Source organism: Gopherus flavomarginatus, chromosome 1 (genome assembly GCF_025201925.1).
Source record: "Gopherus flavomarginatus isolate rGopFla2 chromosome 1, rGopFla2.mat.asm, whole genome shotgun sequence".
NCBI lineage: Eukaryota > Metazoa > Chordata > Testudines > Testudinidae > Gopherus > Gopherus flavomarginatus.
Genome location: NC_066617.1, coordinates 228,928,283 through 228,955,095, shown reverse-complemented (window position 1 = coordinate 228,955,095; position 26,813 = coordinate 228,928,283). Strand labels below are relative to the sequence as shown.

Below are 26,813 nucleotides of genomic sequence, written 5' to 3'. Positions count from 1 at the left end.
TCAGGCGCCTGATACAAACCCACTGAAATCAATGGAAAGATGTTACTTCATCAGGCTTTGGATCAGGCCTTAGGCCACCAATTTGCATACAATGGTGGGCCCCATCAGTGTCCCATTTCACTCCCCAGAATGAAGTCAGTTGGGAGGCACTTTGTCAAGGAATGCTGAATAACCTGTGCTGTGCCCTGGGGATGTAATGCTTTGGATGACTTCACAGTATTGGAGTTGTACTGTGTTAACGTGTATGGTGATAATCTGCCAGTAGTGCATCTATATGCCAATGTCTAGTGGGTTTCTTTCTGGCAGGGTGATCTCTATAGCAAGTCAGAAGTGGAATAAACAGTTCTAACATTCCTGTCCCTTAGAAATGATGGAGATACAAACATTGCCGTCATGCTTCCTGTAAGCTGACAGTACCCACTGGTATGTTGACAACCAATGCAGGTAAAACATAGTACAATAGATTCACTAAGGTATATCTCTAAATTGTCATCTTTAAAAATGAATTACCTTATATTTTCTGAACAACAAAGTGTGGATTATTGCTATGCCTACAAATCCCAGATCTCTTGTCCCCTGAGTCTGAGAACTTTTCAGATCATAGCTTTCTTCTTGAGTATGCTAACTCCGGGCTTCTCAGACTTTTTCACTCTTAGCAGTAAAGTGTCTCATGGGCACCTCACCTCCAATTCACGATGGACAGACCTCCTCCCTGCCATTTCCAATTGTATCACTTCCTTGCAGCAATGGCATTTATGGGAAAATAATATTACATTAGGAGAGTAATGATTTGATTGCTCCTTTTTAATATAATTTAGCAGGTGGAAGCAAGGTTTAGGAGGAGTGAGCAGTCAGATTTCCATGAGTCATTACCAGCGTGAGGAGTCAGATTTCCATGAGTCATTATCAGCAAGTGCTTTGCAAACCTCCAGTAGTCCAAAGATCACAGTGTGGGCACCTCTGTCCTAAAAAGGAGAGAACAATGTGACAGTACTGTCCCTCTGAATCCACGTATTATGTAGATGATCTGGCAATATAACCTGTGTTGCTTGCAGCTCCACTTTATCATGTTATAAAAACAACTATAACATGACATACAATCTGAAAACCTCTAGCTTTTGTTTTTGGAAATTAATTTCAAGCTATGCCTGTTAAGTACATTGCCTCACCAACTTTGTTTTTGTTTCCTCCGGCAGAATGGCCTGCCTTCAGAAGAAAACCCTTACCTTTTTAATGGAGATTTTGTGGATAGGGGGGAAAATTCCACAGAAATACTTATTATCTTGTTTGCCTTTCTTCTTGTCTACCCCAACCATTTACACTTGAACAGAGGGAACCATGAAGACCATATCGTGAATCTGAGGTAACATTTTCTTCTGTTCTTTTTCCATGCAAATGTCACAGAGGTGAATGCCTTTTTGATCATTTTGCTGAGGTTATGATGAATCTAGTTGCCACAGGCTTGTCTCATACAGAAACCAATGTTTTATTGGGCACTCAGATTTTAATGATGCATCTTAATCTAGCAGGGGGAAGGGATATTTCTACTAACCATCTTAAACATGAATCTGATTCATTTCTCACTCAGGACCCAATTCAAAGCCCACTGAAGTCAATCAACTTTGCAGAACTTTCAAGTGTATGAGATTTTGAGGCACAATCCATATTTTGTTTGAATCGGGTTGCCGGTTCCACAGCACTGATAAGGCAGGTGGTGTTCCATCAACAAAGAAGGGACACTCCCTGTCCAAATACATTGTAACACCAGGAGAAATGCACTAAGATAGGAGCCAGGAGACCATGAGCTAAAATCCCACCTCTACTGAATGCTGTTTTTCAGCGTTTATTATTGATCAAGGAGTCCTACCCCAGCCTTAGGAGACAGGTTAGCATCAGACTTCCTTCATTGTACAAATAAGATAATTGAGAAGCTGCACAAAGTGATCTCGGGAAAAGCTACGGATGTGGGCAGACCCAAGTCTCATCCATTCAGCCATGTGCCAAAGCAACGTTATTAGCTATCCTGACTGTACCCACGGGTCTCACCACCGGACAACACTCCTCCCAGGCACAGGAAGAGAATCCAGAAATCCTGATCCTCAACATTCTACCGCTGTCTAGCAAATAGTTGCCTGACCAAATAGTTGTGTCCCCCTCTTGTGATCATTACACAGAGGATAAATTGCTCTATTAGCTCAAGTGCTAGAGAGCTATGCATGGGAGCTCAGGTTCAGAATTCAAACCATGTTGATGTTCCATGGGAGAGGATCCTTATGGTTGCAAATAATGACATTTATTTTCCCAGTATTGTTTTTTAAAAAACTGGTTTGTTTAATTCACACAGTGAGACAATATCCTTAAAAATGGGGTTTATAGTGAAAAAACATAAATCTGTCAATTATGGTGTGACATGCAAGAAAGCTAAGGTCTTCCACATTAAGGTCATTTGTCACATATTTTGAGTGGTTGTATCACATTGGCTAATTTGAAGGCTGAGAGGTGTGGGGACTTCATTTCACTGAAATCAGTGGAGTTACAATCATATAAAACCAATGGAAGATCAGAATCCTGCCTTTTGTGAAACACAGACATGGTGGGTGAGGTTTTGGAAAGAATGTAAATGACTTAAGAGGACAGTTCCCATTGACTTTCACAGGGACTTGTGCTCTGAAGTCACTTAGGTGCCTTTGAATTGCATGAAGTTTCTCTTTTGCTAATGGGCAAGAGCCCACCAATTCCTTTTGCTCTGGCTTCTGTTTCTGCCCAGAAAGTTCTGGCTCCATTAACATTCAGTCATCCATTAACTGGTCAAAACTTATCCTCAACTAAATGAATCGGAGAGTAGAGGAAAGCCATTTGTGCACATGGTTATATCAGGAAAATGTCTGGAAAAGTTATGAGGGATGGAAGAGGAAAAGAGGGAATGGAGAATTCCTAGAAGTTACTGTAGTCCTCATTTTTTGCAATGATTATTGTTAAAGATTTACAGTGTGTGCACTGGCTATTATGGCAGATGTGTTGAATCATAGAAACTATTGCAGGGTTATAGTGAAAAGTGATCATGCAAAAAGCCAGTTTGTGATGCTGCCTCTGTTTTTTCAGATATGGCTTCACAAAAGAAGTTATGAAGAAGTACCGGGTAAGATATCCTCTCTCCCCCGCCTTATTTGCTTCCAACATGTGCAAACTGAAGTGTGTGTCAGCAAGACAGTTTGCTCTCAGGAATGTAGTGTAAATACAGAATAATTCCTTCAAGATCAATGGAATTATTTTGCATTTACAGAAGTGTAATCATGAGATTAGAATTTGAACTGTTAGTTTTATTTATGTCCAGAGATGTATGAGATGAAATAGGAAAAGTTTATGAAGCCAAACAGTAAACATCAGAAAAAAATGAAGCTAAAAGAGCAACAAAATGATCAAGGCATAATCAAGTATTCCTGAAGGTAAATTGTGGAATGTATATATTCATACTATACTTCTGGGTTAAACCAATGGACAGAATTGTTCATACAGATTGTTGAAGTCCGAGCAAAACAATGAGGTCAAAAGAAACTTCTACAATATTTACTTGTTGTGATTAGCACCAAAGGCTTTCTAGAATGATATCTAATAAAATAATACATTTTACAGTCCCATGGCAAAAAAATTTTAAATCTTCTGCAAGATGTTTACAGCTGGCTTCCCCTTGCCACTGTAATTGACAGCAAAGTACTAATCGTACATGGAGGAATATCAGACACCACTGACTTGGATTTCCTGAATTTATTTAAGAGAAATAAGGTAAGAGACCATACTTCTATACTGTTACCTTTATTCTGTTTAGTATCAGAGGGGTAGCCTTGTTAGTCTGGATCTGTAAAAAGCAACAACGAGTCCTATGGCACCTTAAAGACTAACAGATGTATTGGAGCATGAGCTTTCGTGAGTGAATACCCGCTTCGTCAGATGCATGGAATGGAAATTTCCAGAGGCAGGTATAAATATGTAGACAAGAATCAGTCTAGAGATAACAAGGTTAGTTCAACCGGGGAGGATGAGGCGCTCTTCTAGCAGTCGAGGTGTGAAAACCAAGGGAGGAGAAACTGCTTTTGTAGTTGCTAGCCATTCATAGGCTTTGTTTAATCCTTAATTCATAATCCACACGATTTCAACAGCTTCCACCCCACCATCATCCTCAGCCTGGACCAATCTACATAGGAGGTCCATTTCCTAGACACCACAGTACAAATAAGTGACGGTCACATTAACACCCTATACCGAAAACCCACCCACCGCTATCCCTCCAGCTTCCATCCCGGACACACCACACATCCATCGTCTACAGCCAAGCGCTGAAGTACAACCGCATTTTCTCCAACCTCTCAGACAGAGACCAACACCTACAAGATCTTCACCAAGCATTCTCAAAACTACAATACCCACATGGGGAAATAAGGAAACAAATCAACAGAGCCAGACGTGTACCCAGAAGCCTCCTGCTGCAAGAGAAGTCCAAGAAAGAAACCAACAGAACTCCACTGGCTATCACCTACAGTCCTCAGCTTAAACCTCTCCAACACATCATCAGGGATCTACAACCCATCCTGGACAATGATCCCACACTTTCACAGGCCTTGGGTGGCAGGCTAATCCTCGCCCACAGACAACCTGCCAACCTTAAGCATATTCTCACTAGCAACCACACACTGCACCATAGTAACTCTAACTCAGGAACCAATCCATGCAGCAAACCTCGATGCCAACTCTGCCCACATATCTACACCAGTGACACCATCACAGGACCTAACCAGATCAGCTACAACATCACTGGTTCATTCACCTGCAGGTCCACCAATGTTATATACGCCATCATATACCAGCAATGCCCCTCTGCTTTGTACATCGGCCAAACTGGAGAGTGCCTATGTAAAAGGATAAATGGACACAAGTCAGATATTAGGAATGGCAATATACAAAAACCTGTAGGAGAACACTTCAACCTCCCTGGACACACAATAGCAGATTTAAAGGTAGCCATCCTACAGCAAAAAAACTTCCGGACCAGACTTCAAAGATGCTGAGCTTCAGTTCATCTGCAAATTTGACACCATCAGCTCAGGATTAAACAAAGACTGTGAATGGCTAGCTAGCTACAAAAGCAGTTTCTCCTCCCTTGGTGTTCATACCTCAACTGCTAGAAGAGGGCCTCATCCTCCCTGACTGAACTAACCTCGTTATCTCTAGACTGATTCTTGCCTGCATATTTATACCTGCCTCTGGAAATTTCCATTACATGCGTCTGACGAAGTGGGTATTCACCCACGAAAGGTTATGCTCCAATACGTCTGTTAGTCTATAAGGTGCCACAGGACTCTTTGTATAAAGTGCTTAGATAACTTTACCATAATATTTTTACTAATAAACACTTTCAGAGATCACAAACAGAATAAAAAGCATTTAGAGAAGACAGTAGATATAACCTAAAGAAAATACAGCAAAATAGAGACAATGACTTCTTCAGAAGGAAACATTTGTGATGAACGGTGCCAATGGATATTTTGAGCTGGTGTAAATGAGTGTAGGTCCATTGAGATCAGTGGAGCTACACCAATTTACACCACCTGAGCATCTGACCCAGTATATAGTAAGACCATATGTTTGCTTAGAAAATATGAAAATTACCTTATTTTAACGACTCACGGAAGTTTCAGGAGAACTAGGAAATCTATCAGTGTGTGAATTTCTTCCTTTTCAGTACAGTTCAACTTTCCTTTAGTGATAGTTGTGCACTGGGGCCCCAGCCCTACAATCTGATCTGTGTAAGCAGAACCCCTCAGCCCGCATGGAGCTACTTCACACCTGGGTGAAATCCCACAGAAGTCAAGGGTCTCTGCCTATTTGGATCCTGTTTCAGGATCAGGCCCAGAGGCAGCCAAAATTCCACTTTTCATAATTGAAACAAACTCAGAAGACAAGAGGTCAAATTCAGCCCTGAGATTAAGCGGGTGCAACTCCTGCTAAAAACGGTGGACGTTACTAACCTCGAGTCTATGCTTGGTCTGTTATTTGCAGATATTAATGCAGCTTCTATGCAACTCATAATTAACATGTGAAATCACCTCCACAGGAGAGTATTGAAATACTTCAGTAAGAGTCAGACATTTATGGGCCGGATTCCAGGCTATGTGCTGCATTCGTGCTACTCCAAATTGATCCCTGGCACAATTTGCTGCCAGAAGCAGTTTCTGATATCTAGCTTTTTTTTTTTTTTTTTTTTTTTTTTTGCACGCTACACAATCTCCATTGGGGCCAGCTCATATTTTTGAGTCAGTGCCTGTTTGGGTGTTGGTCAAGATAATGGGGAAAGACAGCTTCTGCTCAGACTCTGGGGAAGAAAATTATGGTAGTAGTAGAATCAATTTTCTTTTTCTTTAATAAATTGTTTAATACACATACTTTTTTGGCTGAAAAAATGAGCTAGTGCAAGTGAATCTCAAAAGAGAATGGAAGAAGCAGCCTAACTCTTTCAAGAAAAGGTTTGTTTTAAAATAAATTGCCATAGCCAACCTATGCAGCTCCAGAAGAGCACTAGCCCTGGTGAACAATCAAGGAGCTTAGGTTTATTTAAGGATATAGTGTCTGATTCACTACTGGGTTACTTCAGTTTTATCCTGGTGTTAGTCCATTGATTTCAACTGAGTTAAACCAGAGTAATGCTACAGTAAAAAGTGGGGAGTCAGGTCCATGTTTCTCAGAGAATACCATTTCATCCCCAATATTATTGATAAAGGGGCAGATTTTCAGCATAGGTATCTAACTTCCAATGGAATTAGGTACCAAAGTTTCTGCCCTGAGTTCAAGAAGTGTATTTGGTGAAAGTTAAAACCCAGAGTTTGAATCCAGAGTTGTGCTGAGTTAATATTTCCTTAAAGGAGCTGTTTTTGAGATATGGAGCATATGATGAAATATGGTGCATCTTTGACTTTTTTGATTTATATAAGCATCAGTAAATATCACTGATGAGTCTGTCTTTTAGATGAAGTCTGTGCTGAGACCACCAAGGCAGGATATTGCTGTCAAAGGAATGACCAGGCCTTCATCATCATCTAGCCATAGAAGACAATACACCAGTGATCTGTTGGATGTTGGGAAGCACATGTGTCTACTTCATGATGGTGTGAACTCTGGCCCACTCCTAGAGGCACGGTATCTAGAGTCCAGTGTTTGTATGCCTAGCATGCCTTCAGAATTAACAGCAAAGGAATGGAAACAAGTATGTGAAACCAAATATAGGCTTCTTAATAAAAAACCCTATTTGTATAGACAAATGGAATTTATTTTGTGTAAACAGCATGTTTTGATTCTGAGATGTATAGAGAAAACTTTTAACTTCAGACATCATTCTGGGCAGTCAAGGCGATTTCATTATAGCTGAATCTACCTTCTGCCTCTGGTCATTCAGATGCGTTTAAAGACATGTCATTCTGTTCTATAAATAAATATGTTTTATGTATTATATTTCCTCAGTGTTCAGAATGTCTCAATAGAAAACATTTCAATCCATTTCAGTAGTATCTGATGCAGTTGAGTGTCCTTGTGTGTTAGGATCTGATAGTACAAAAGGTACTTTTAGTTTAAACGCGCTATAATTTCCCAGTCATCAGTCAAAAACTGCACCTATTGTGTGGTTGCAATGCACACACCAGCAGGCTTGGGGAGCTGGACACTGACCTGCCCAACAAATCCCAACTGTTCGGATTTCTGGTATGCAGGGCCTGCTGTTTGTCTGGGGAGAAGGGATTTACTTTTGTCATCTTCCCTCCACGTTTGCCTTGTTTACCAAAGAACAAGATTAAGACCTCAGTTTATAGTAATTTAATAAATTGTGACAACTCTGTGCTTATAATCTGAAAATATAATTGTTAGGCAGGGGTATATTTTCTAAATTTCTCTTTGGTCAGCTCCTTTAAGCAGAAGTGGATGGTTATATTGGCTTCTCTGTAAGCAACTCTCTTCTAAAATAGGAAACCTGTCTCCTGCCACTGACCCATGTGACTTAGGAAGGCAGGTCCTTATACCAATACAATGGAGACTGATAAAACTCTAGGTAGAACTTGACCATTCTTTTGAAATGTGAGTCTTCCAAAAACAACAGAAAATAAAAAGCAAGTGTTTTGTTCTCTCTTGAGAGTATTAGTTCCTGAAATAGTTTGGAAATACAGGATAAAATCTACCTAGTGATTGACATTTAAAAGCTCAACTCAGATGGCTTTTTTTTAATAAAGGCAAATACAAAGAAAGGTTTTCCAAGCAAAAGGAATGTACTAGTTTAAGGAAATAAAGAAAACCTGAGAAGACTATACTGGCACTTAGCTGTATCTTATTGTGCTTGGGGACCCTGTAATGGCCATCATTTCTAAATAATCTCCCAGGTTGTTGCCAATGTTGTACTAATTGTCAGTAATCATGTGCGTTGGTTTGCTGTTCAAAGGTGGTTGATATTCTTTGGAGTGACCCAAAAAATCAAAATGGCTGCACACCAAACAAAGTTCGAGGAGGTGGTTGCTACTTTGGGCCTGATGTTACCGCCAGGCTGCTTAAACGGTATAATCTGAAGATGCTGATCAGGTCTCATGAATGTAAACAAGAAGGTTATGAGATCAGCCATGATGGGCAGGTAAGATCGTCACGTATCAAATAAAATGCTGCTGTGAACTTCCCAGAAAACCCTGTAGGAGTAACTTCAAACTTATCAACTAAAATGATTGGTGAAAAAGAGTGAGTTCTATAAAATAGATATTGGGAATATTCACAGTACGCATGTGAGGTTGAATCATGAAGTTCTTTTTTAGGCAAAACTCTCCTTGCCTTTAAGGGGTGATTTGTTAATGACTGCAAGATGGTGCAGTAGCAATCTGTGCTTTGAAGTTGCTGAAAACCTCTGCTCAAGTTGCACCATCTCCTCCTTAGGAAAGTGCATTTTTTTAAAAGAAGCTTGTCTTTGTGTCTCTGCAAAAGGCTCACTTAAAGGCCCACTGAATGTGAGGACCAGCACTTTGTAATAGAAACATTATAGAGCTTACTGCAAATGCTTCTGCAACTTTTTTTTGCACACTGGAAATTTGTCAGCACAAAAGCTAGTTAGAGCTGCACCACTGAAGGTAGGGAAAGAAACTGAGCTACATTTTTATGCCTGAAATCTTACTGTGGGTAAATTCTAGGACTGGGAAATTGATAGGGAAGATGTTTCTTGGTCATTTCCTGTTGCTTAAGCCTAAAATTCCAATAATCTTTTTGTATCTATGCTAGTCCATTATTATGAGTTTCATTCATTATTACATGGGTTTGCGAACATGTGCAGAATGAATTTTGTTATGTGCACCAATATGGAGGTGATGTGTAGTGGGGGTGGGGCCGAGGGGTTTGGAGTGTGGGAGGGGGCTCAGAGCTGGGGCACAGGGTTGGAGTGCAGGGGGGTGAGGTCTCTGCCTGGGGTTGCAGGCTCTGGGGTGGGGCCATGGATGAGGGGTTTGGGGTACAGGAGGAGACTCAGGGCCAGAGGGTTGGAGTGCAGGGGGGTAAGGTCTCTGGCTGAAGGTGCGGGCTCTGGGGTGGGGCCAGGGATGTGGGGTTCAGGGTATGACAGTGGGCTCAGGGCTGAGGCAGAGGATTAGGGTGCAGAGGAGTGAGGGCTCTGGCTGGGGGTGTGGGCTCTGGGGTTGGGCCAGAGATGAGGGATTTGGAGTACTCTGGGGCTGCAGCAGGGAAAGAAGACTCCCCCCAGCCCTCTCTCACTGCAGCAGCCCGGAGCCACGGGAGAGGCACGTCTCCCCAACTGCTGCAGCTCCAAGCCCAGGGCCATGGCCAGGATGCTTCTTTGCAGCCGTGGCAGCTCTGAGGCCAGGGCCAGGGTCGGGGCACCTCTTCCTGGCTGCAGAAGCTCTGAGGCTGGAGCTAGGGGAGGAGCGCCTTGCAGCAGCAGCTCCAAGGCTGGGGGAGGGGCAGGGCACCTCTCCCCAGCTGCGTGGCCCTTGATAGCATGGTGCGCAGCCTTGCAGCTTAAAGGGAACTTAGATCATGACCACCCTGTCCTTCTCGTGTTGCTACGTGGGAGGTGAGTTCCAGTGAGGGAAAGGTCAAGGCCCACTGTATATTATGTATGTCAGAGTACATGTTACTTTAATTCCTCCAAGTAATTTCCTTCATCTTTTTGGCCTCTCTCTCTGACACGCATGGCTAGAAGGAAGGGAAGGAGATTCAAAACCATTTAGACCCCAGGGAACTGTTGCCTTTGTGGCAAGTTTAGTTATATGTTGTTTGTATTATAAAGTGAAGTCCTCATGGAACAAATAAAAAATGTAGTCCTGAAGCAGGACTAGAGTTGACATTTTGTTTAGCTGAGCAGCCATTGGCAGACTTATAGATTTATTAGGGTTTTACACTTGATTTAATTCATTTTGTAACCTCTCAGTCTTCTAAAGCCAGTTTTAAACTTCAGTTCCCAATAAGGGGCAGCTTTAATCAGTCTGATTTATTTCTTTTTTTCTTTTATCAGGTTATCACTATTTTTTCTGCCTCTAACTACTATGAAGATGGCAGCAATCGTGGTGCTTATCTAAAACTGAATCCTGATTTGATACCTCGCTTTGTGCAGTATCAAGTCAGCAAATGCACACGCAAACAGACTCTTCACCAGAGGTACAGTAAGGACAACACATCTAATGAATACATGCATAGGCGCCGACCCCATGGGTGCTCCAGCCAAGCTCACCCCTCGCACCCCGCCCGCCCGCCAGTGGCCCCTGCCAATCAGCTCCTCCTGTTCTTCCCAGCGCCTCCTGAACAGCTGTTCTGCAGCGGGCTGGAGGCACTGGGATGGAGTGGGGAGGAGCACGGATGAGGAGTGCTCGGAGGAGAGGGTGAAAAAGGTGGGGCAGGGGTGGAGCAGGGATGGGAAGAGGTGAGGTGGTGATGGGGCCTTGAGGGAAGGGGTGGAGTGGGGGTGAGGTGTAGGGCTAAGTGGGGATTGAGCACCCCCAGGGAAAATTAGAAGCCAGCACCTGTGGATACATGTACAGTGTATCAATATGAACCCAGAATGTATGAATTTTTCACGGTAGAAGTTACATGAGAGGTTTAATTGTATTTGCACAGCTCTTTGTTACTTGGTTTTCTTTTTTTTAATGGATTTAAAACAAATGTGATAACAGATAAAAGGGGTTCCAACAGCTCTAATTTGATCTGAGTTATTTGCAGTGGTATAAAGAGATTCATGGATTTGAATTGTATAAGACAGCAAATGTATAGGATATATGTAGGGCCTGATTCGCCATTGTATGACAGCATTTTCACGCTGATGTAATGCCATGGCATAAAACTGGAGGAATACTGGTGTGAATCAGGCCCAAGAATTTTGTCAGCACAATTCTGCCATGCCTGGCACTAGAGTCAGCTTTGCTAATGTAAAGGACTTATAACTTGACTGTGTAATGTCTGCCATAAATAACTGAGCCACCAGATAGGCTCAGACAATTCTTTTTGGGTTTTTAATGTCATTGTTTTAGGAGGGCTTATTGCAGGGCTCCTAAACTGAGATTGTTTGTTACAGAGGATTGGTACACAATAAATACTGCATATGGAAAAATTTGAAGAGCTAGAGAATTTCAAACCTTTAATCGTCCACTCTGATTATTTTCTTCATAGAGTAAGCGTAGTTGAATGGGCTGCGTTAAAGTCATTACGAGAGAAACTTTACTCCCGGAGATCAGAACTCATTGCAGCTTTCAGACAGTATGACCCAAATTACACAGGTAATGAAACCAACCACACTTCTCCTTTCATTTGCAAATGAAAGTAATGAGCTCTTAAAATTAAGTTGCCCTCATTGTCATTGAATAGGACTAAAAATCCACACTATCTAAAATGTAGTCAACAGCTATTAAATATCTGGATTTGTATTATTATTTTATTATATTATTAATATAACATTATTTCTTCTGTGTAGTAGGATAGTTTCCTGTGTAAAGGCATACAGACACTGCATAGAACAAACTTCCCCCAAACTGGAGTGCATCAAGAGTACTGTTTGTCTTAATACTTGATACGTATCAGGAACACAACATATTTTTCACATGAATGACACCCACTGAGGCAACTGTAATCTGTAAAATACACGATTAAACAAAGGAAGAGCCTATTTCTTTGAGACTGAGTGTCCCCAATTCCCAATGAAGTCAGTAGGAGTTAAGGGCCCTCAGCACCTTACACGAGGTGCTCAACACTTCAAAGGGATCAGGCCTTAAATATGCCTGTGAAAAGGTTGCTGATGGATGCCATTGGAGTAGGTCTAGAAAGCGGTCTCCTGCTTTGCCCTTCATCACTGGATCTTTGCGAGTGCTTATGTAAGTACAAGGCAGAGTAGAAGAATATGCCAGAGAATCAAGGACGCATCATAGTACACTGCTGGGTGGAAGTCTTGTGAAGAATTTCAGGGTTTTGCATTTGTGAGGTTTGGCGAACAGACCCAAGTCATGCCAGGTGGGTGTAGGTTTCACGAGGTCCCAGAGTTCCCCATAAGTGAGGTGATAGTCTGAAGAATGTCCCTGGCTCAAGCATCAGCCTCTCCATTTTCTGTCCAAAGAATATGCCGCGCAGTTAGATTCCATACCTTTGAGTGTCAATCTGCCATCTTCCACCACATAACACACAACACTTTGTACTACCCCATTTAGGCCCAGCGGGTTTCTTGTTCCTAGGAATTAAGAACTGCACAAAAGTTTCTTCCAAGTCAGCAGTGTCCAGAGCTGCCTCTCGCTGTATTGCAGCACAAGGTTTCTGAAAACGGGGGATGGAGGTGGGGAGAAACTTGACCGGTTCACTTATTCATATAGGGGTCTGATAGATTCTGTTGGATCCTGTGTAGCTCTGTTATAGGAGAGCTTTGAAGTATGGAATTGTTTGATTATCCAGCCTGATTTGCTGCCTCAGTGGCTGGGGAGTCTCCAATTACTCTTTATATGGGAAACCATCTCATGTTTCCCGGGAGGTGGGGTTTAGGTGTGACAGTTAGTCAGTGATCAGAGGGGTAGCTGTGTTAGTCTGGATCTGTAAAAAGCGACAAAGAGTCCTGTGGCACCTTATAGACTGACAGACATATTGGAGCATAAGCTTTCGTGGGTGAATTCCCACTTCGTCAGACGCATGCTTCTTTCCAGGTGAAATGAATGAAGGGGTTGGCATTGAAGTCCAGGCCTCAGGGCCTTAAGCATCATACTGGAAGAGGAATCCAACTAAGAAAGAAGTGGGCAGCTGAAGAAATTCACAGATAGAAAATGCCCCAACTATGAGAGTGAGGGTTTGAGCGGGGACAAGTCCAGCAGTGCTAAGGCAGTCTCTGCCTCGGGAGCATTTCCAAACTCCTCTGTTGCTAGACATCTTCAGAAAGCTATGTCGGTGTGGAACTGAGGTCAAGGGTAAAATGTCAGAGAGTGAGCACCTCTGCCAGATAGTCTGACAAGTCCCAAGAATGGGTGAAGCTGTCAGGCAGTGCACTAGAGAACATAAACACTGAGGGTATGGCTACACTTGCAGCTGTATAGCACTGGGAGTTACAGCTGTCTTCATACAGCTGTGTAGGGAAAGCGCTGCAGTGTGGCCACACTGACAGCTACCAGCGCTGCAGTGTGGCCACATTTGCAGCATTTGCAGCACTGTTAGGAGTAGCTGAACAGGCATTCTGGGATACCTCCGAATACCTCTGGAGGCTAATTACAGCGCTTTTGGTGGCCACACTGGCGGAGCAGTGCTGCATCACCAGCGCTGCAGTCGTTATACCCCAGGCAGAGCAGGAGTACAGCCAGCGCTGCAGCCAGGGAGATGCAGCGCTGTATGTGCCTTGCAAATGTGGACGGTGAGTAAGTTGCAGCGCTGTAAACCCACCACCAGCGCTGCAACTCTCCAGTGTAGCCAAGCCCTGAGGTATCAAGTGAAGGTAAATCTGTGGTGGTTTGACATTAGATGGACTTTTTGCATAGGAATAGGGATTGAAATCTTGGGGCACCGAAAATCTTTTCCTCCTGACAGTACTTCACCTGATGTCCTTTAAAGGTGATAACCCAAATGTTAAGGTCATAAACACCTTTTCAGAGCTAAACAGTCAAGTCACATTTTCTAGGTCTTATGTCAGCTGTGCATGGTAATATAGCTACCTGTCAGCTGTGCATGGTAATATAGCTACAGTACATGTTTGCAGGACCTCAAATCTGTAACATTTCTTTTGAATAAAGTAATTGCTCAGTATACAGTTATTTCAAAAGTACTGAAACACTTCAAATATTATCTAGTTTTTCTGTGTCAAAGAATATCTGCATTAGACTATTCTACAACTTGGTAAAAAAACCAGCAACAAAAATGGCTAGCAGTTAGTATGAGTGTGGTGTTTGGCATGCATAATTTATAACCATGAAATGATCCATTTTGACAGGAAGAATTTCTGCCACTGAATGGGCCTCAGCAATGGAATCTGTTTTACATCTGGATCTCCCATGGAGGACTCTGCGTTCTCGGTTGGTGCAGCTTGCTCCAGATGGAAGTGTCGAGTATCTTTCATGTTTTAATGATTTGGAAATAGAGCCAGCCATAAAAGAGGTAAGAGGAAAAAGAGTCATATCCAAATCTTAGAGGAACATTTTCTTGGAGGCTGGCTGCTAAGGGCCAGATTTTCAAAAATGTTCAGCACTCACAATTGAGGCCAGAATTTCAAAACGCTCAATTTCCATATAGGAAGTTAAATAAAATGGTCATATTTTCAAAAAGTGCTAAATAGGATGTGAGCTCTTTTAACATCTCTCCATTTATTAAAGTGACTTAAAGGTTTTTCTACGCTGTTAAGTGAAGGCCTGACTGTTGTCTGGGTAGGCATACCTTTAATTTATCTAGCATGAGTAACAGTGGCAGTGAACACATGGTGGCATGAGCTTGTACTTGGGCTAGCCACCTGAGTGCAAGTCTGCTGGGGACCCTGGGTACATACGCAGGTTGCAAGGCTGTACTGAAGCCTGTGCTTCCATTTCTAATGTTAGCTGTGCAAGCTAGATTAAAGCTGCTATGGGTATGCTACTGTGCTTCAGTCATGATTTCACTTGCAGTGTGAATTTACCTAAACAAAAAGAAAGAGAAGTCTGGTGGCACTTTAAAGACTAAGATTTATTTGGGCATAAGCTTTCATGGGTAAAAACCCACTTCAGATCCATGGACATCTAAATAGGAGCACTTGAGTGCTGAGCCCTTTTGCAAGTCTGGTCTGTAGTTGAAGTTTCCATTTTTTTCAAAGTAAGAACAGCTGGGTCAGTTTCCATATGCACCTCTAAGTTGTGTATCTTTGAGTGCATAATATGCAGCACCCCCAATAGGTTATTTGCGCTTTCATTAATAATCACTGATCATAGATGTGAAAGGCTCCTTATCCCAGTGACAATTCTCTTATCCATTTCGTGGCAATGTATCTGGCAACTGAAAGACAGACAGGTACTGTCTACTACTGTTTTTTCAGGGCCGAGGAGAAATCCCCGCTTGGAAGCTGTACTGAAGGAGTCTTTTTAATATTTGAAAATGTATGCTTTGTGTATTTGTTTTGTTTTTTAGAGTGGCACAATGTCTGTCCTGTTTGTTAGTCTAAATCAGATTGAGGTATGATCTGCCCATGGTATGTAATTTGAAAATCTTTTTAGGTTCAACCAGCTTTGGTGGAAACCCTGTACAGATACAGAACTGATCTGGAGATAATCTTTAACATCATTGACAAAGATCATTCAGGTACATGAGGGTAATTTCTGCTTACAACTACACATCTATGAAGCATATATTTGTTGTTATTGTGTGTAAGTGATGTGTGTCTTAGGCGGCCCTTACATAGCAAATAAATTCAAATGGTGGTAGGTGGCAGATAGCCCTTTTGAGGGGAGACAGGTGAGCTGAACAGTGCCCTGCTTCTCTCTTCTGTCTCCTTAGGTCTGATTTCCATTGAGGAATTTCGCCAGACGTGGAAACTCTTCAATTCTCATCTCAAAATCGACATAGATGATGAATCCATTGACAAGCTAGCCCGCAGCATTGACTTCAACAAAGATGGCAACATTGACTTCAATGAATTTTTAGAGGCCTTTCATGTGGTTAATAAATTTGAAAAGAAGTAGAACCAGAATTAATTTCAGAAGTTCTTGTCCGTAGCTTGACTATCTGCCAGTGATGATATGCTGCACTGAGAAATGTAATGCCTGTCTGAGAAAGAAGGGACTGCATGGTAAACATATGAGGTGGATAACCAGAAGCATGGTGCTGTTTGGGGAAGTCATTTCTTAGCCAGTTGTAAACTGTGGACAGCTGCTAGACTGGAGAATATTAATGATGAGAGAGAAGAGACGAAAAACTTTAACATGCTTCTTATGAGGTGGTCATCTGATGGTAGAGCAGGACACTGCCATCTTAGCAACTTGTTTGATTCCAGTCCTTGTTTCTTTATCACTTGACTGTTGGGAACTTGATCACTGCCAGTGTAGCTCCTTTAACCCTGTGGGAAGTTAAGATGAACTTCTTTGTGTGGCTCAACAACTGTCCTCACAGATTAGAAGAATTGATGTACTCTGAAGGAAGTCCTTTCTGATAGGGAAAAGTAGAGAGATCCTTCGGACCAGCTATCCTGTGGTTGAAAACTGAGAGGAGAAACACCCATTTATAGAAATTATTCTACACTTAAACTAGTATTTTGCATGATGATAATAAATTAATAACTTCAGCTCACTACTACCTCTTTTACTATTGTTTACATACATAGCCTATTATTTGAATACAGAAAGTGCATGCTCTTGTTACTGATTCCCCCATGCGCTAGGGTAGTTAATAAACGTTCTTTTGAAAAGCCTTCCCTTATGTGTTTTTTCTGAATAGGTCTCATTATGATAAGAATGGAGATCCATTAAGTTTAAACTCAAAGAACGTTACTGTCTTTAATGGGCATAAATATGTGGTCAATAACAGAATAAAAATCTTAGCTTTCAAAGCAATTAGAAATGCGGTATATTATCCTGCTTCACTGCTCTTGGTATTGTATGGATCACACAGTAAAGTCTTGATTTCCTCCATAAATAACTTGAGTATTTTATTAAAGAGGAATTGATTAAGAAAATGATGGTAATAAGGAAGCTTGGTGGCACTGAGCATGAGATGCTTCAACATAGCAAAGAAAAAGTTCTTGGATTTGAACATCATATGGAATGGGGTCATGGAACATAGCAATACAAGAGGTTTAGATTCCAAGAAAGCAATGTGTGAGATATTAAGAAAATGACTGAGCTTGGTGTAGTGGGAGGAAGAATTTCAATGTATGTTTGGAACAATACTGGAACATTCTGTGCCATCATAAACTGCAACAAATGACACTTCCTCTGAAAGAGAATAAAAGAAAGAAAGAATAATAGGTGGCCAGTGTGACTCTAGAAGGGACTGCTTAGTGATATTAAGGTTAACAGAAGAAATAGTATTTGTGTGTGCAGAGAATTAGCTTGCAAAAAAGCAGAATCAACTCGTGTGATACAAGGGGGATAAGTGGAGTAATAAAGGCCTATAGGTGAGCTTGTGAAGTCTTACTTTAACAAAATGTTCTGGCCATTGGGGCCTAATCCCACTCTCACTGAAGTATAAGAATATTTTTCCATTGACTTCATTGGAAGGATCAGTGCCAGTTAGAAGCACTGAAGACCTTGTGAGTACTGCATGAAGAGGTGTCATTAAGAAGCATGTTTGGATGACACTTGTCTGAGGTTTGAAGGCAGTGAACTCATGAGTTTACTTGAATCATTCCAATTATTTTTCAAGCACGGAGAACAAGGAAGGTACCACAGGACTGGAAAAAATAACGGTGGTACAGCACTCGAAAACAGAATGGGAGGGAAATGATCTTCCAGATATCTGCCTTACTTTTCAGTTGTAATTGAGGTAAAATATGCTTGTGCTGTAGATTTGCATTTATATATTTTGACTGTTTTAGGTGATTTGACAATTCACACTTAGAATTGTCTACTCACATGAATAGACTAGTGCTATCCTAGGCCTAAAACAGTACTCCTTATCCAAGCAAAACTCCCATTATTTATTATTTGTAATGGGAATTTTGCTTGAGACAGAAGTACAGGATCTCGGTGTTTTGTTTTTAATTGACTTCAGCAAACTTTGTGTCATGCCTATAGTGTTTAGATACTTTCGTGCTTAGTGCTTGTAGGGGGGTGGTCACCCCGCTCCAGTCAGAAAGGGGTTAAAAGCAGGTTGGGTAGTCAGCCACAGGTATAGCTGACCCAAATAGGGCACAGCTAGCCCTGATAAAAGGCCCGGCCGAGAGAGTGGGAGAGAGACTCCTGCTCCAGCGGGGGAGCAGAGAGGACCAGGCTGCCTGGGTGAGCAAGCAGGGTGCCTGAGGCAGAGCAGGCCTGGGGAAAGGCAGGCAGAGCTGAGGAGCTCTGGCCTGGTGAGTCCCCAGGCTGGGGCCTTGCTAAAGGCCAGGGGAGGTACTAGGGCTGCAAGGAGGCAGCTGGGGGTAGAAAGGCAGCAGGGCCAAACCGCCTTGCCAGTGATGAGTGGCCATTACGGACTGCAGTATGCCCCTGAAAAAAGGGGCTAGATGATGATTGGCAGTAGCCATTGAGGCAAGGTGGGTATAGGGGGTTGGGGTTCCCCTGGGAGGGGAGACCCAGAATATGGGGACACTGCTGTGGGGCAGCACCCCAAGATAAGTGGCACCGGCGTCCGGGATGGATGCAGGACCTAAAGTGCTACAAGTGGTGGAGATTTACAGAGAGCAGGTATGGGTAGGAAGACACTGGACAGCAGGAGGCGCTCCAAGGTTGGAATTGAGCTAATTCCCAGACGACCAACAGGAGGCACTGTGCTGGTGAGTCAGCGCTTTGCTACAGTGCTGATATAAATATAGTAGATAAATTGAGCTCTTTTCTTTTTTGAAACTGTTAAAATTGACTACTCCTTACAAACTCACTTGTAAGAAATATAAGAAGGTGCATTTTATTGAAAAAAAATGGCTTTCAAATTTAACAAAAAAAAGTGACAATCCCAAATAGAAATGTGTGTGGCTTTTATTTTCCTTCATTTTCTTATTCAGTCAGGCTGTTGGAGAATAGCAGAAGTACTTTTACTATTGTTGCAGTGTGTCTTTAGAAGATTCTGCTTTATAGAGAATGAAGATGCTTTTGATAATGTATTATTTTTCTTTTCTTCAGTGTATATACCATTCTAACTTGGAAAGTTAGGAAATATACAACAGGCTACCTTAATGTTAACATGATCTCCAAGTTGGGAAGTCCTCGTGTGTGTACTACAGGTGACTTACAAGTACTGTAAAAAAATGATACTCTGCAGTCTCCTTCCAGAAGAAAGCAAAATCTGGAATTTAGCATCAGTTCTTGCTTTTAAACTGGGGCCTGGTCTACACTACAAACAGGCCAACATAAGCCGCATTAAGTCGATCTAATAATGTGTATGTGTCTACACTACCGAGCCACTTCTGCGGACCTAACTGGCCTGTAAAGTCGACTTTTGTGCTCCACCTCCATGAGAGGTGTAGTGTTTGATTCAACGTCCATAGGTCAACATGGGGAGAGCATAGACATTGTGTTGTGTAATTTGAAGGTGTCTCACAGTGCTCTGCTGTGACTGCTGTGGAGAACACTTTCAATTCCACTGCACATCAGCCAAGTACACAGGAAACAGCCACACCCCTGTTAAAGCCCCAGGAACTTTTGAATGTTCATTTCTTGTTTGATTGGTGTGGAGAGCTCATCAGCACAGCTGACCATGGATGCTCAAGGCCGCAAACATGCTCAAGCATGGAGCACATAGGAGGTGGTGGATCTTATTACTGGGTGGGGAGGAGAGTCTGTGCAGGCAGAGGTCCAATCCATCAGAAGAAATGCTAACATCTATGCCAAGATTGTGCGGGGCATGGGGGAGAAGGGCCACACCAGGGACACACAGAAGTGCCACGTGAAAATAAAGGAGTTTTGGCAAGTGTAACAGAAGACAAGGAAGGCGAACTGTTTTTCTGGTTCTGCCCCACAGACATGCTGCTTTTATGAGAAGCTGCAGGCGATTCTCGGTGGTGATCCCACCACTATCCCAAAATGTTCTGTGGATACTTCCCCGGAGCCCTGGGAGAACTTGAGCACCAACCAAGAGGACATTGTTGAGGAGGAGGAGAATGTGAGACAGGCAAGTGGAGGATACATTCTCCTCCACAACCAAGAACTGTTTTTAACCCTGGAGCCCATCCCCTCACAGGACCAGTTGGCGGCGGAGCGTAATATCGGGGAAGGCACGTCTGGTGAGTACACATTTCTAATCAAACTGTAGGGGTTACATGCTATTATTTTTTGTGTTTCATCAGAACAAAAAAGTAGGTGTAGTGGGTATCAGTGGCCACTCCAGCTACACAGAGGGTGCTTTCCGAAAAAGACTGTTAATGTGCCCAAGGGTGGCCAGCAAATCATCCATGGAGATCTCTAGGAAGCTTTCATGGAGGTACTTTGCAATCCTTTGCAGAAGGTTTCTGGGAAGGACTGCCTTATTTTGTCCATCACAGTAAGACACTTTCCCATGACACTCCGGTATTAACTCTTCTGGCATCATTGCACCAAACAGCATTGCAGCATAAGGACCAGGTCTGTATCCAGACACTTACAGCATCTGCTCCCTTGCATAGGGTCACCTAGGGGAAAAGGGGAGAAGTTTTGAATGCTAACCCTTAAACTGCAAACAATTCAACAAGTAATCCATTCCATTTGGTGAAATCTGGGTCATGCAACCACGCTTTCCTGAGCATGCAATGGCTGTGTTTGGAAGGCATCACCATGTATTGCAAGCAGTATTGGGGGAAAAAAAGGGGCGGGAACCTGGACATGGACAGGGAGGACAGGAGAGCATGCAAAGAACATGAGCGTGCCATGCAGAAAGAGATGGTGCGGATTATGAGGGAGCAGACAGACATGTTGAGGTTCAAGAAAGGCAGCTGGATGCTAGAGTCCCTCTGCGGCCTAGGCTGAACCTGCTTACATCATCGTCCACTTCTACATCCTCCTTCACCAAACGTCCTATGAGGTGGGGCAGGAAAGTTCAGCAGCATCCCTTGCACTCAACAGCAGGGGAGGGTACAAGGACCAGAAGGCTCCCATTCCCACACCTTTGACTGTTATTGCAGTGCATCTGTAAGCAAGTTTTCCTTGTTTCTCCCCTCACAGTATAACAGATAACCTGGGGCAAAAGGTTATCTCACTTTTCTTTGCTGTCGCTCAGTGGCTGTGTACATAATAAAACTTAACGGATTGAGGAGAAAAGGCTCCTTATTCATTCAACACACAGTTGTTGGTAGGGGTAGAGTTTACAGGGGAGTACATGCAATGAAGAGGACAGTTTGGTAACAAACAACACACATAAGTGTCACATTACTGTGGGTCATTGCTGAAATGGGTTTTCAAAGCCTTTAATGTGCTCGTCTTATTGCCCTGGTGTCTGGCTGCTCAAAATTGACTGCCAGGAGATCTGCCTCTACCTGCCACCCTGCCAGAAACTTTTCTCCCTTTGTTTCACAGATATAATGGAGCACACAGCAGGCAGTGACACCAATGGGGATATTGCTTTCATTGAGGTCTAACCTAGTAAGTGAACAAACTGTGACCTTTTAAATGTCCAAAGGCACGTTCCACGGGAGCCATGGGAGGAAGGAGTAGGCTGGGTCTCCCAGAATCATGTTTGGCATTTCAACATCACCAATGGTTATTTTGCAGTTTGGAAAGAACGTCCCTGCTTGCAGCTTTCTGAAAAGTCATGCACCTTTCCCGACCATCCCACATTGATGTCAGTGAAACTATGATCCATCAGCACTTGCAACACCATCGAGAAGTATGCCTTTTGGTTTATGTACTCTTTGGCAAGGTGGTCTGGTGCCAAGATAGGGATATGCATCCTGTCTATTGCCCCACTGCAGTTAGGGAACTCCCATCACGGCAAAACCATCCACTATGTCCGCATGTTGCCCAGAGTCACTTCTCTTCTTAGCAGAAGTCTATTGATGGCCCTGCATACTTGGATCACGACAGATCCCACAGTAGATTTACTCATTCCAAATTTGATGCCCCACTGACTGGTAGCAGTCTGGCATTGCAAGCTTCCACAGAGCTATCTCCACTTGCTTCTCCGTTATCAGAGAAGCTCTCATTTTAGTTATTGCTCCACTTCAGGGCTGAGGAAAGCTCTTCATACAGTTCCTGGAAAGTGGCATTCAAACATCTGCAGCCACTGCTCATCATCCCATAGCTGGATAACTTTATGGCTCCAAGCAGCTCCACTTATATAGCTCCACTTTATAGCTCCACTTTATGGCTCCAAGCAGGGCTGCTTGCATGCCATCATATTGTTCTGTGCGGCAGCTCCTATATTGGCTGTGTAAATACTGCAGGATAAAGTGTAAGGGGTTTGTAATGCTCATGTAACCCCCAAGGAGATTACATAGATTCCTGGAGCTCTGTCTGCTGGGGTCCATGCTTATCGTGCTTTATTGCATCTGCGTGGGTAACCTAAGCTTACAAAAAAATCTGTGAAAAAGGCTTGCTTTGTTTCCTGTTGATTTCAGGGAGTGAGGGAGGTAAGCACATCATGGGAGGCTAATACTATGTTCCCATAGCCACCCGCATCAATGTTTTGGTCCCAAAATTCCACTCGGCTATATGCACTGTGGGCTAGCTACCCCCAGTGCAGCGCTCTGTGCCTCGATGCAATCCCTGCTAGCGAGAATGCACGCTGTCGACACAATGAGCGTAGTGTGGACATGCAAGATCAACTTCCTTAAATTGGAGGCTTGATGTTGACTTACATGAATTCAACTTAACTTTGTAGTGTGAACCTGGCCTTGGATTATATACATCCTGTTGTTTGAGCCACTTCCAGAGCATGGGGGCATAAAGTTAGTAGCACTAGAAATCACTGAAAAATACCACACACATTCATACTGTCCTTGCTGTTAGGTATTTTCTACTGAAAACATGCACACAAAAGATGCTAAAGAGAAGAAAGGGCACCTGTTTTATGCTTTGCAGCTTTAATTACTGACAATTTGTCATGTTTTAACCTCTGAGATTTGTTTGAAAGGCTGGCACTCCTAGTTAGGTTGTTTTCCTGCGCCTTGAGCTTGGTACTGACTGACACGTGAATTAATCTTCATGCCCTGCTAAAATAATTGATTTTTTAAGAGAAAAGAGTTCCTAAGCATCTATGGCTCTGGCACTGTCTGCACAGAATAACATTTGGGGTCCTTCATGGATTCAGACATCCAACCGTGGAGCTCAGCTGCAGGATGAGGCGCATAATTGGATGTGCACTGGCCTTTTAAGGGAAATTACAAGCAAGCATGTGCCAGTCCTGGTTCAGCCTTACCAATGGCATTCTGGAAGATCTAGCCCTAAAATGGAGTGAGGGGTTGCAGCATCATGTGACTAAAGGAACATGTGACCAAGCTCAGATGACTGCAGGACTATACATATATGGCATGAGCTGCTTTATAAGGAGTGGGGAAAAAGCTGACCCGGCATTCAGGTCTGTGAAGAAAGCTGGGGAAGCAGCCCAGAGGGGAGCTGTAGTGAGAGCCTGTGATGGGGCAGAAACTCCAAAAGGAAGTAATCTGTTCACAACCTGACACAGCTAGATGTGAAAGGACTCCAGGGAGGAAACATGCACCAAAGCAACAATTTACCGGGCAATATTGCAGTCCTCCAGTCAAAGACGGGGCAACTGACATGACCTGACATCAGGGAGGTACAGGAACCTGTTCCATGAGTTCACTGCTTATTTTGTAATGAAAGAGGTGCTGTGGCTATGAATTGCCAAGCCTTGAGGTGCGGGGCTCAACCCTGGCAAAAATTAAGCACAGCATGAGTCTATATGGTAACTATGAGCAACAGGTAGATAAAGAACAAATCCTATCCGATTAACTTGGGGGAAGGGGGATGGAGGAATTAAAATTAGTGGCTGAAAGGAATGTAGTAGATATAATATATGTGGCTGTATGTGAAATAGTGCAGCATATGGGCCTGCTTTACTTCCATGGACTTTGGTTCAAGCCCTATGTGAGCAGACAAGGGAGGAGAACCGCGACTCGAGCTCTCGTAACATACTGCATACCTCCAATTTACATTACCTTTATTTTCTTAGGATACTGTTGTGCCTCATGGCACTTCAGGATTTAGGGAAGCTTATTTAGATAATGTTCACTTAAATTGCATTTATTTAAAAGTTCTGTGCAAATTTACTTTTGTAATAACTAAAAGAATACTTGCACTTCTAGAAAGATACATACCTCATAATCAGGCCAAAGTCTCCAGTTGCTTGACAGGAATTTGGAAATAAACTTAAAGTATGCTCCAGAGACAGTCTATTCCTTGGTCCTTTCAGCTGCATTGTTTTGGGCTGTTAAGAGCAAATATTGTGAATAGGAGGTGCATTTTTTGTTCCATACGATCTTCTCCTTTGGGTGCAGAAATGCAGTACCTAACTACAAGGAAAACTTTGTTATGTGACAACTTATGAAATTCAGGCAGATTTCTAAATAATCCCAACTGTGTAGGGTGCTGTGTTATGTGCAGATGTCAATGACTTTGCTTTCCAAAGTTCGAATTCTATGTTCCTTAGGTACTTTATATCATGCCTATATAGCATGCAAAAGATTTTTAAGACATGCCTCTTCTGTATAAGTGGGTATGGATATAAAGTCCCAACTATCAAACTGTCACACTGTAATTAATAGGAATTTGTCCAAAAGGTTGCAGTACACTAATAAATAACCCTGTCTATGGAAAGAATGGGCTGTCAAGCAGGAGTCACAACAGACTTTCATTTAAAATAATTAAATGGCAAGTATGTAGCACACAGAAATGTAAACAACTTTAACCAGTGCTCCTGCTTGACAGTAGGTTCCCTGAATGACTGGATGTTTTTCAGCAGAAGGAATCAGCATTCACACTTCACTCATAGCATTTGGGCATGTCAGTCTGTTGTTATGCTGCATCCATCACTGGAATATGAGGGTTCAAAGGCAGATAAAGAATAAAGGAGTGTATGGGGTGGGGGGGGATGTTCTATACAAATTAGATGCTCAAACTGGGTTAGTTTGTTGCCAAATATGGATAAAAGTGTCAAGTTGGGGGCAGGAGAAGTTCTTACATGTGCCCATCCCCCCAAATAGTCCCCAGAGACAGCTAGGTAAAGGCAATTCCATTTCCTGAAGGATTTTGAAATTTGGCTTCATTTCAGATGGGAACAAAACCTGAAAACGTAGACATTCTCCTTAGGAGAATTTCTGACTATTGCTTTTTTTATTTCAATGTTGACTTTGGACAATTTGTATTTGTAATACAAATTGTCCAAAGTAATTTCAAAACAAAAAAATCAAATGTTTCATTCCCACCATGTTTTGGCATTGTTGGAACTTTTTCATATTTTCTCTTAAATGCCATGTTGGTGGAATTGCCATGATTTCACAATGCTTTTCAAAAGAACTGCATTTTTTGATGGGAAAATGGTTCCCTCAAGGTTTTTCTGATCAGTGCTAGCCCCAAACATCACCACTATGGTGGTTAAAAACTCTGCCCGTGGAAGTTGGGGTTGGCTTAAAAATAGCTTGTGCTCGAAAGTCAGAGGAGCATCTTCCCATGGAGTGATAAGGGCCAGGGCTAAGGGGTGGAGGCAAAGCACATTGCCCATTGTGGGAGAAAACAAGCAGGTACAATGGTACTGGGGAAGCACACACTAGAAAAGTGTTCTCGGTCAGCTGGCTGGAGGTGGTACATGCTACCCCTCACACCCTTTAGGGTGCCTAGCAGTTTCCCAGAGAAGCTTGCTATGCAAGGGAGCTTCCTGCCACTCAACAGGAGGATTTTGAGGTAGTAGGAGAATGGAGAGCTAATCACCTCATGCTCAGTCACAGGCAATATTGCCCTGAGCCTCTTCCCTGGATAAGCAAAGGTGCTGCTGATGAGAGGGGAAAAAATACTCAAGTCCTGTCCCTTCCCTTCATGCTGCCAGTTTCTGGGTGAGAGGAGCTCTGACAGGAGTGCTGGAACAATTTGTATAGTGCAGGTGCTGATAGCCATTGAACCAAACTGTAAACCCTGTATATTAGGGATCAGCAACCTTTGGCAGGGGCCGGGCCGGGCCGGTTTGTTTATCTGCCGCGTCTGCAGGTTTGGCCAGTCGCAGCTCCCACTGGCTGCGGTTTGCTGTTCAAGGTCAATGGGGCTGTAGCCAGCAGCACGGGCTGAGGGATACAATGACGGGCCTGCTGTATGTAACGGAAACTACCCATATTTCTTCATGCTGTGCATGGAGGGTGATGTTCTGAGTGCACTTTTAAAAGCATTTTGGGGTCCTTTATAACAAGGAAAGAAAGAAAAAGAAACCCTACCAAAAACTAATTTTGTAAATAATACCATATTGAGTAAAAAACAAATTAGAAAGTTTCAGCTCATGGATTTGAAAAATACATTTAGCCAGAGTTAATGTTACTGAAGAATAACTCAGATACTCAAAGCAAAGTTTATTGGTAAGCAGAAGAAAATAACCACATTTAAAGCTTTTTAAATTAATCCCAAAATGTAGTAACATCCTCTGCTGAGCCACCATTTCTAAAGTCTGGTAACAGCTGGAAAATCATCGTGCATTACTGTCCAACTTTACACTTAAAATAGTTCACTTCATATGAATACAGTTAGTGCAAAGAGAGGCAC

General features: G+C 42.8%; 1 protein-coding gene across 4 annotated transcripts in view; it reads left to right on the top strand.

Annotated features, from left to right (window-relative positions):
- Positions 1 to 16,900, top strand: part of PPEF1 (protein phosphatase with EF-hand domain 1) — a 69,993-nt gene extending 53,093 nt beyond the window's left edge. For all 4 annotated transcript variants that reach the window (XM_050936574.1, XM_050936573.1, XM_050936576.1 and 1 more), the window contains 10 exons: positions 1,197 to 1,363; positions 3,103 to 3,139; positions 3,634 to 3,783; positions 7,019 to 7,255; positions 8,474 to 8,659; positions 10,538 to 10,680; positions 11,686 to 11,792; positions 14,465 to 14,628; positions 15,711 to 15,795; positions 15,991 to 16,900. In XM_050936574.1, coding sequence (XP_050792531.1) covers positions 1,197 to 1,363; positions 3,103 to 3,139; positions 3,634 to 3,783; positions 7,019 to 7,255; positions 8,474 to 8,659; positions 10,538 to 10,680; positions 11,686 to 11,792; positions 14,465 to 14,628; positions 15,711 to 15,795; positions 15,991 to 16,175 — 1,461 coding nt within the window. In that variant the 3' untranslated portion in view covers positions 16,176 to 16,900. The remainder of the gene's footprint in view (positions 1 to 1,196; positions 1,364 to 3,102; positions 3,140 to 3,633; positions 3,784 to 7,018; positions 7,256 to 8,473; positions 8,660 to 10,537; positions 10,681 to 11,685; positions 11,793 to 14,464; positions 14,629 to 15,710; positions 15,796 to 15,990) is intronic.
- The last annotated feature ends 9,913 nt before the right edge of the window (positions 16,901 to 26,813 follow it).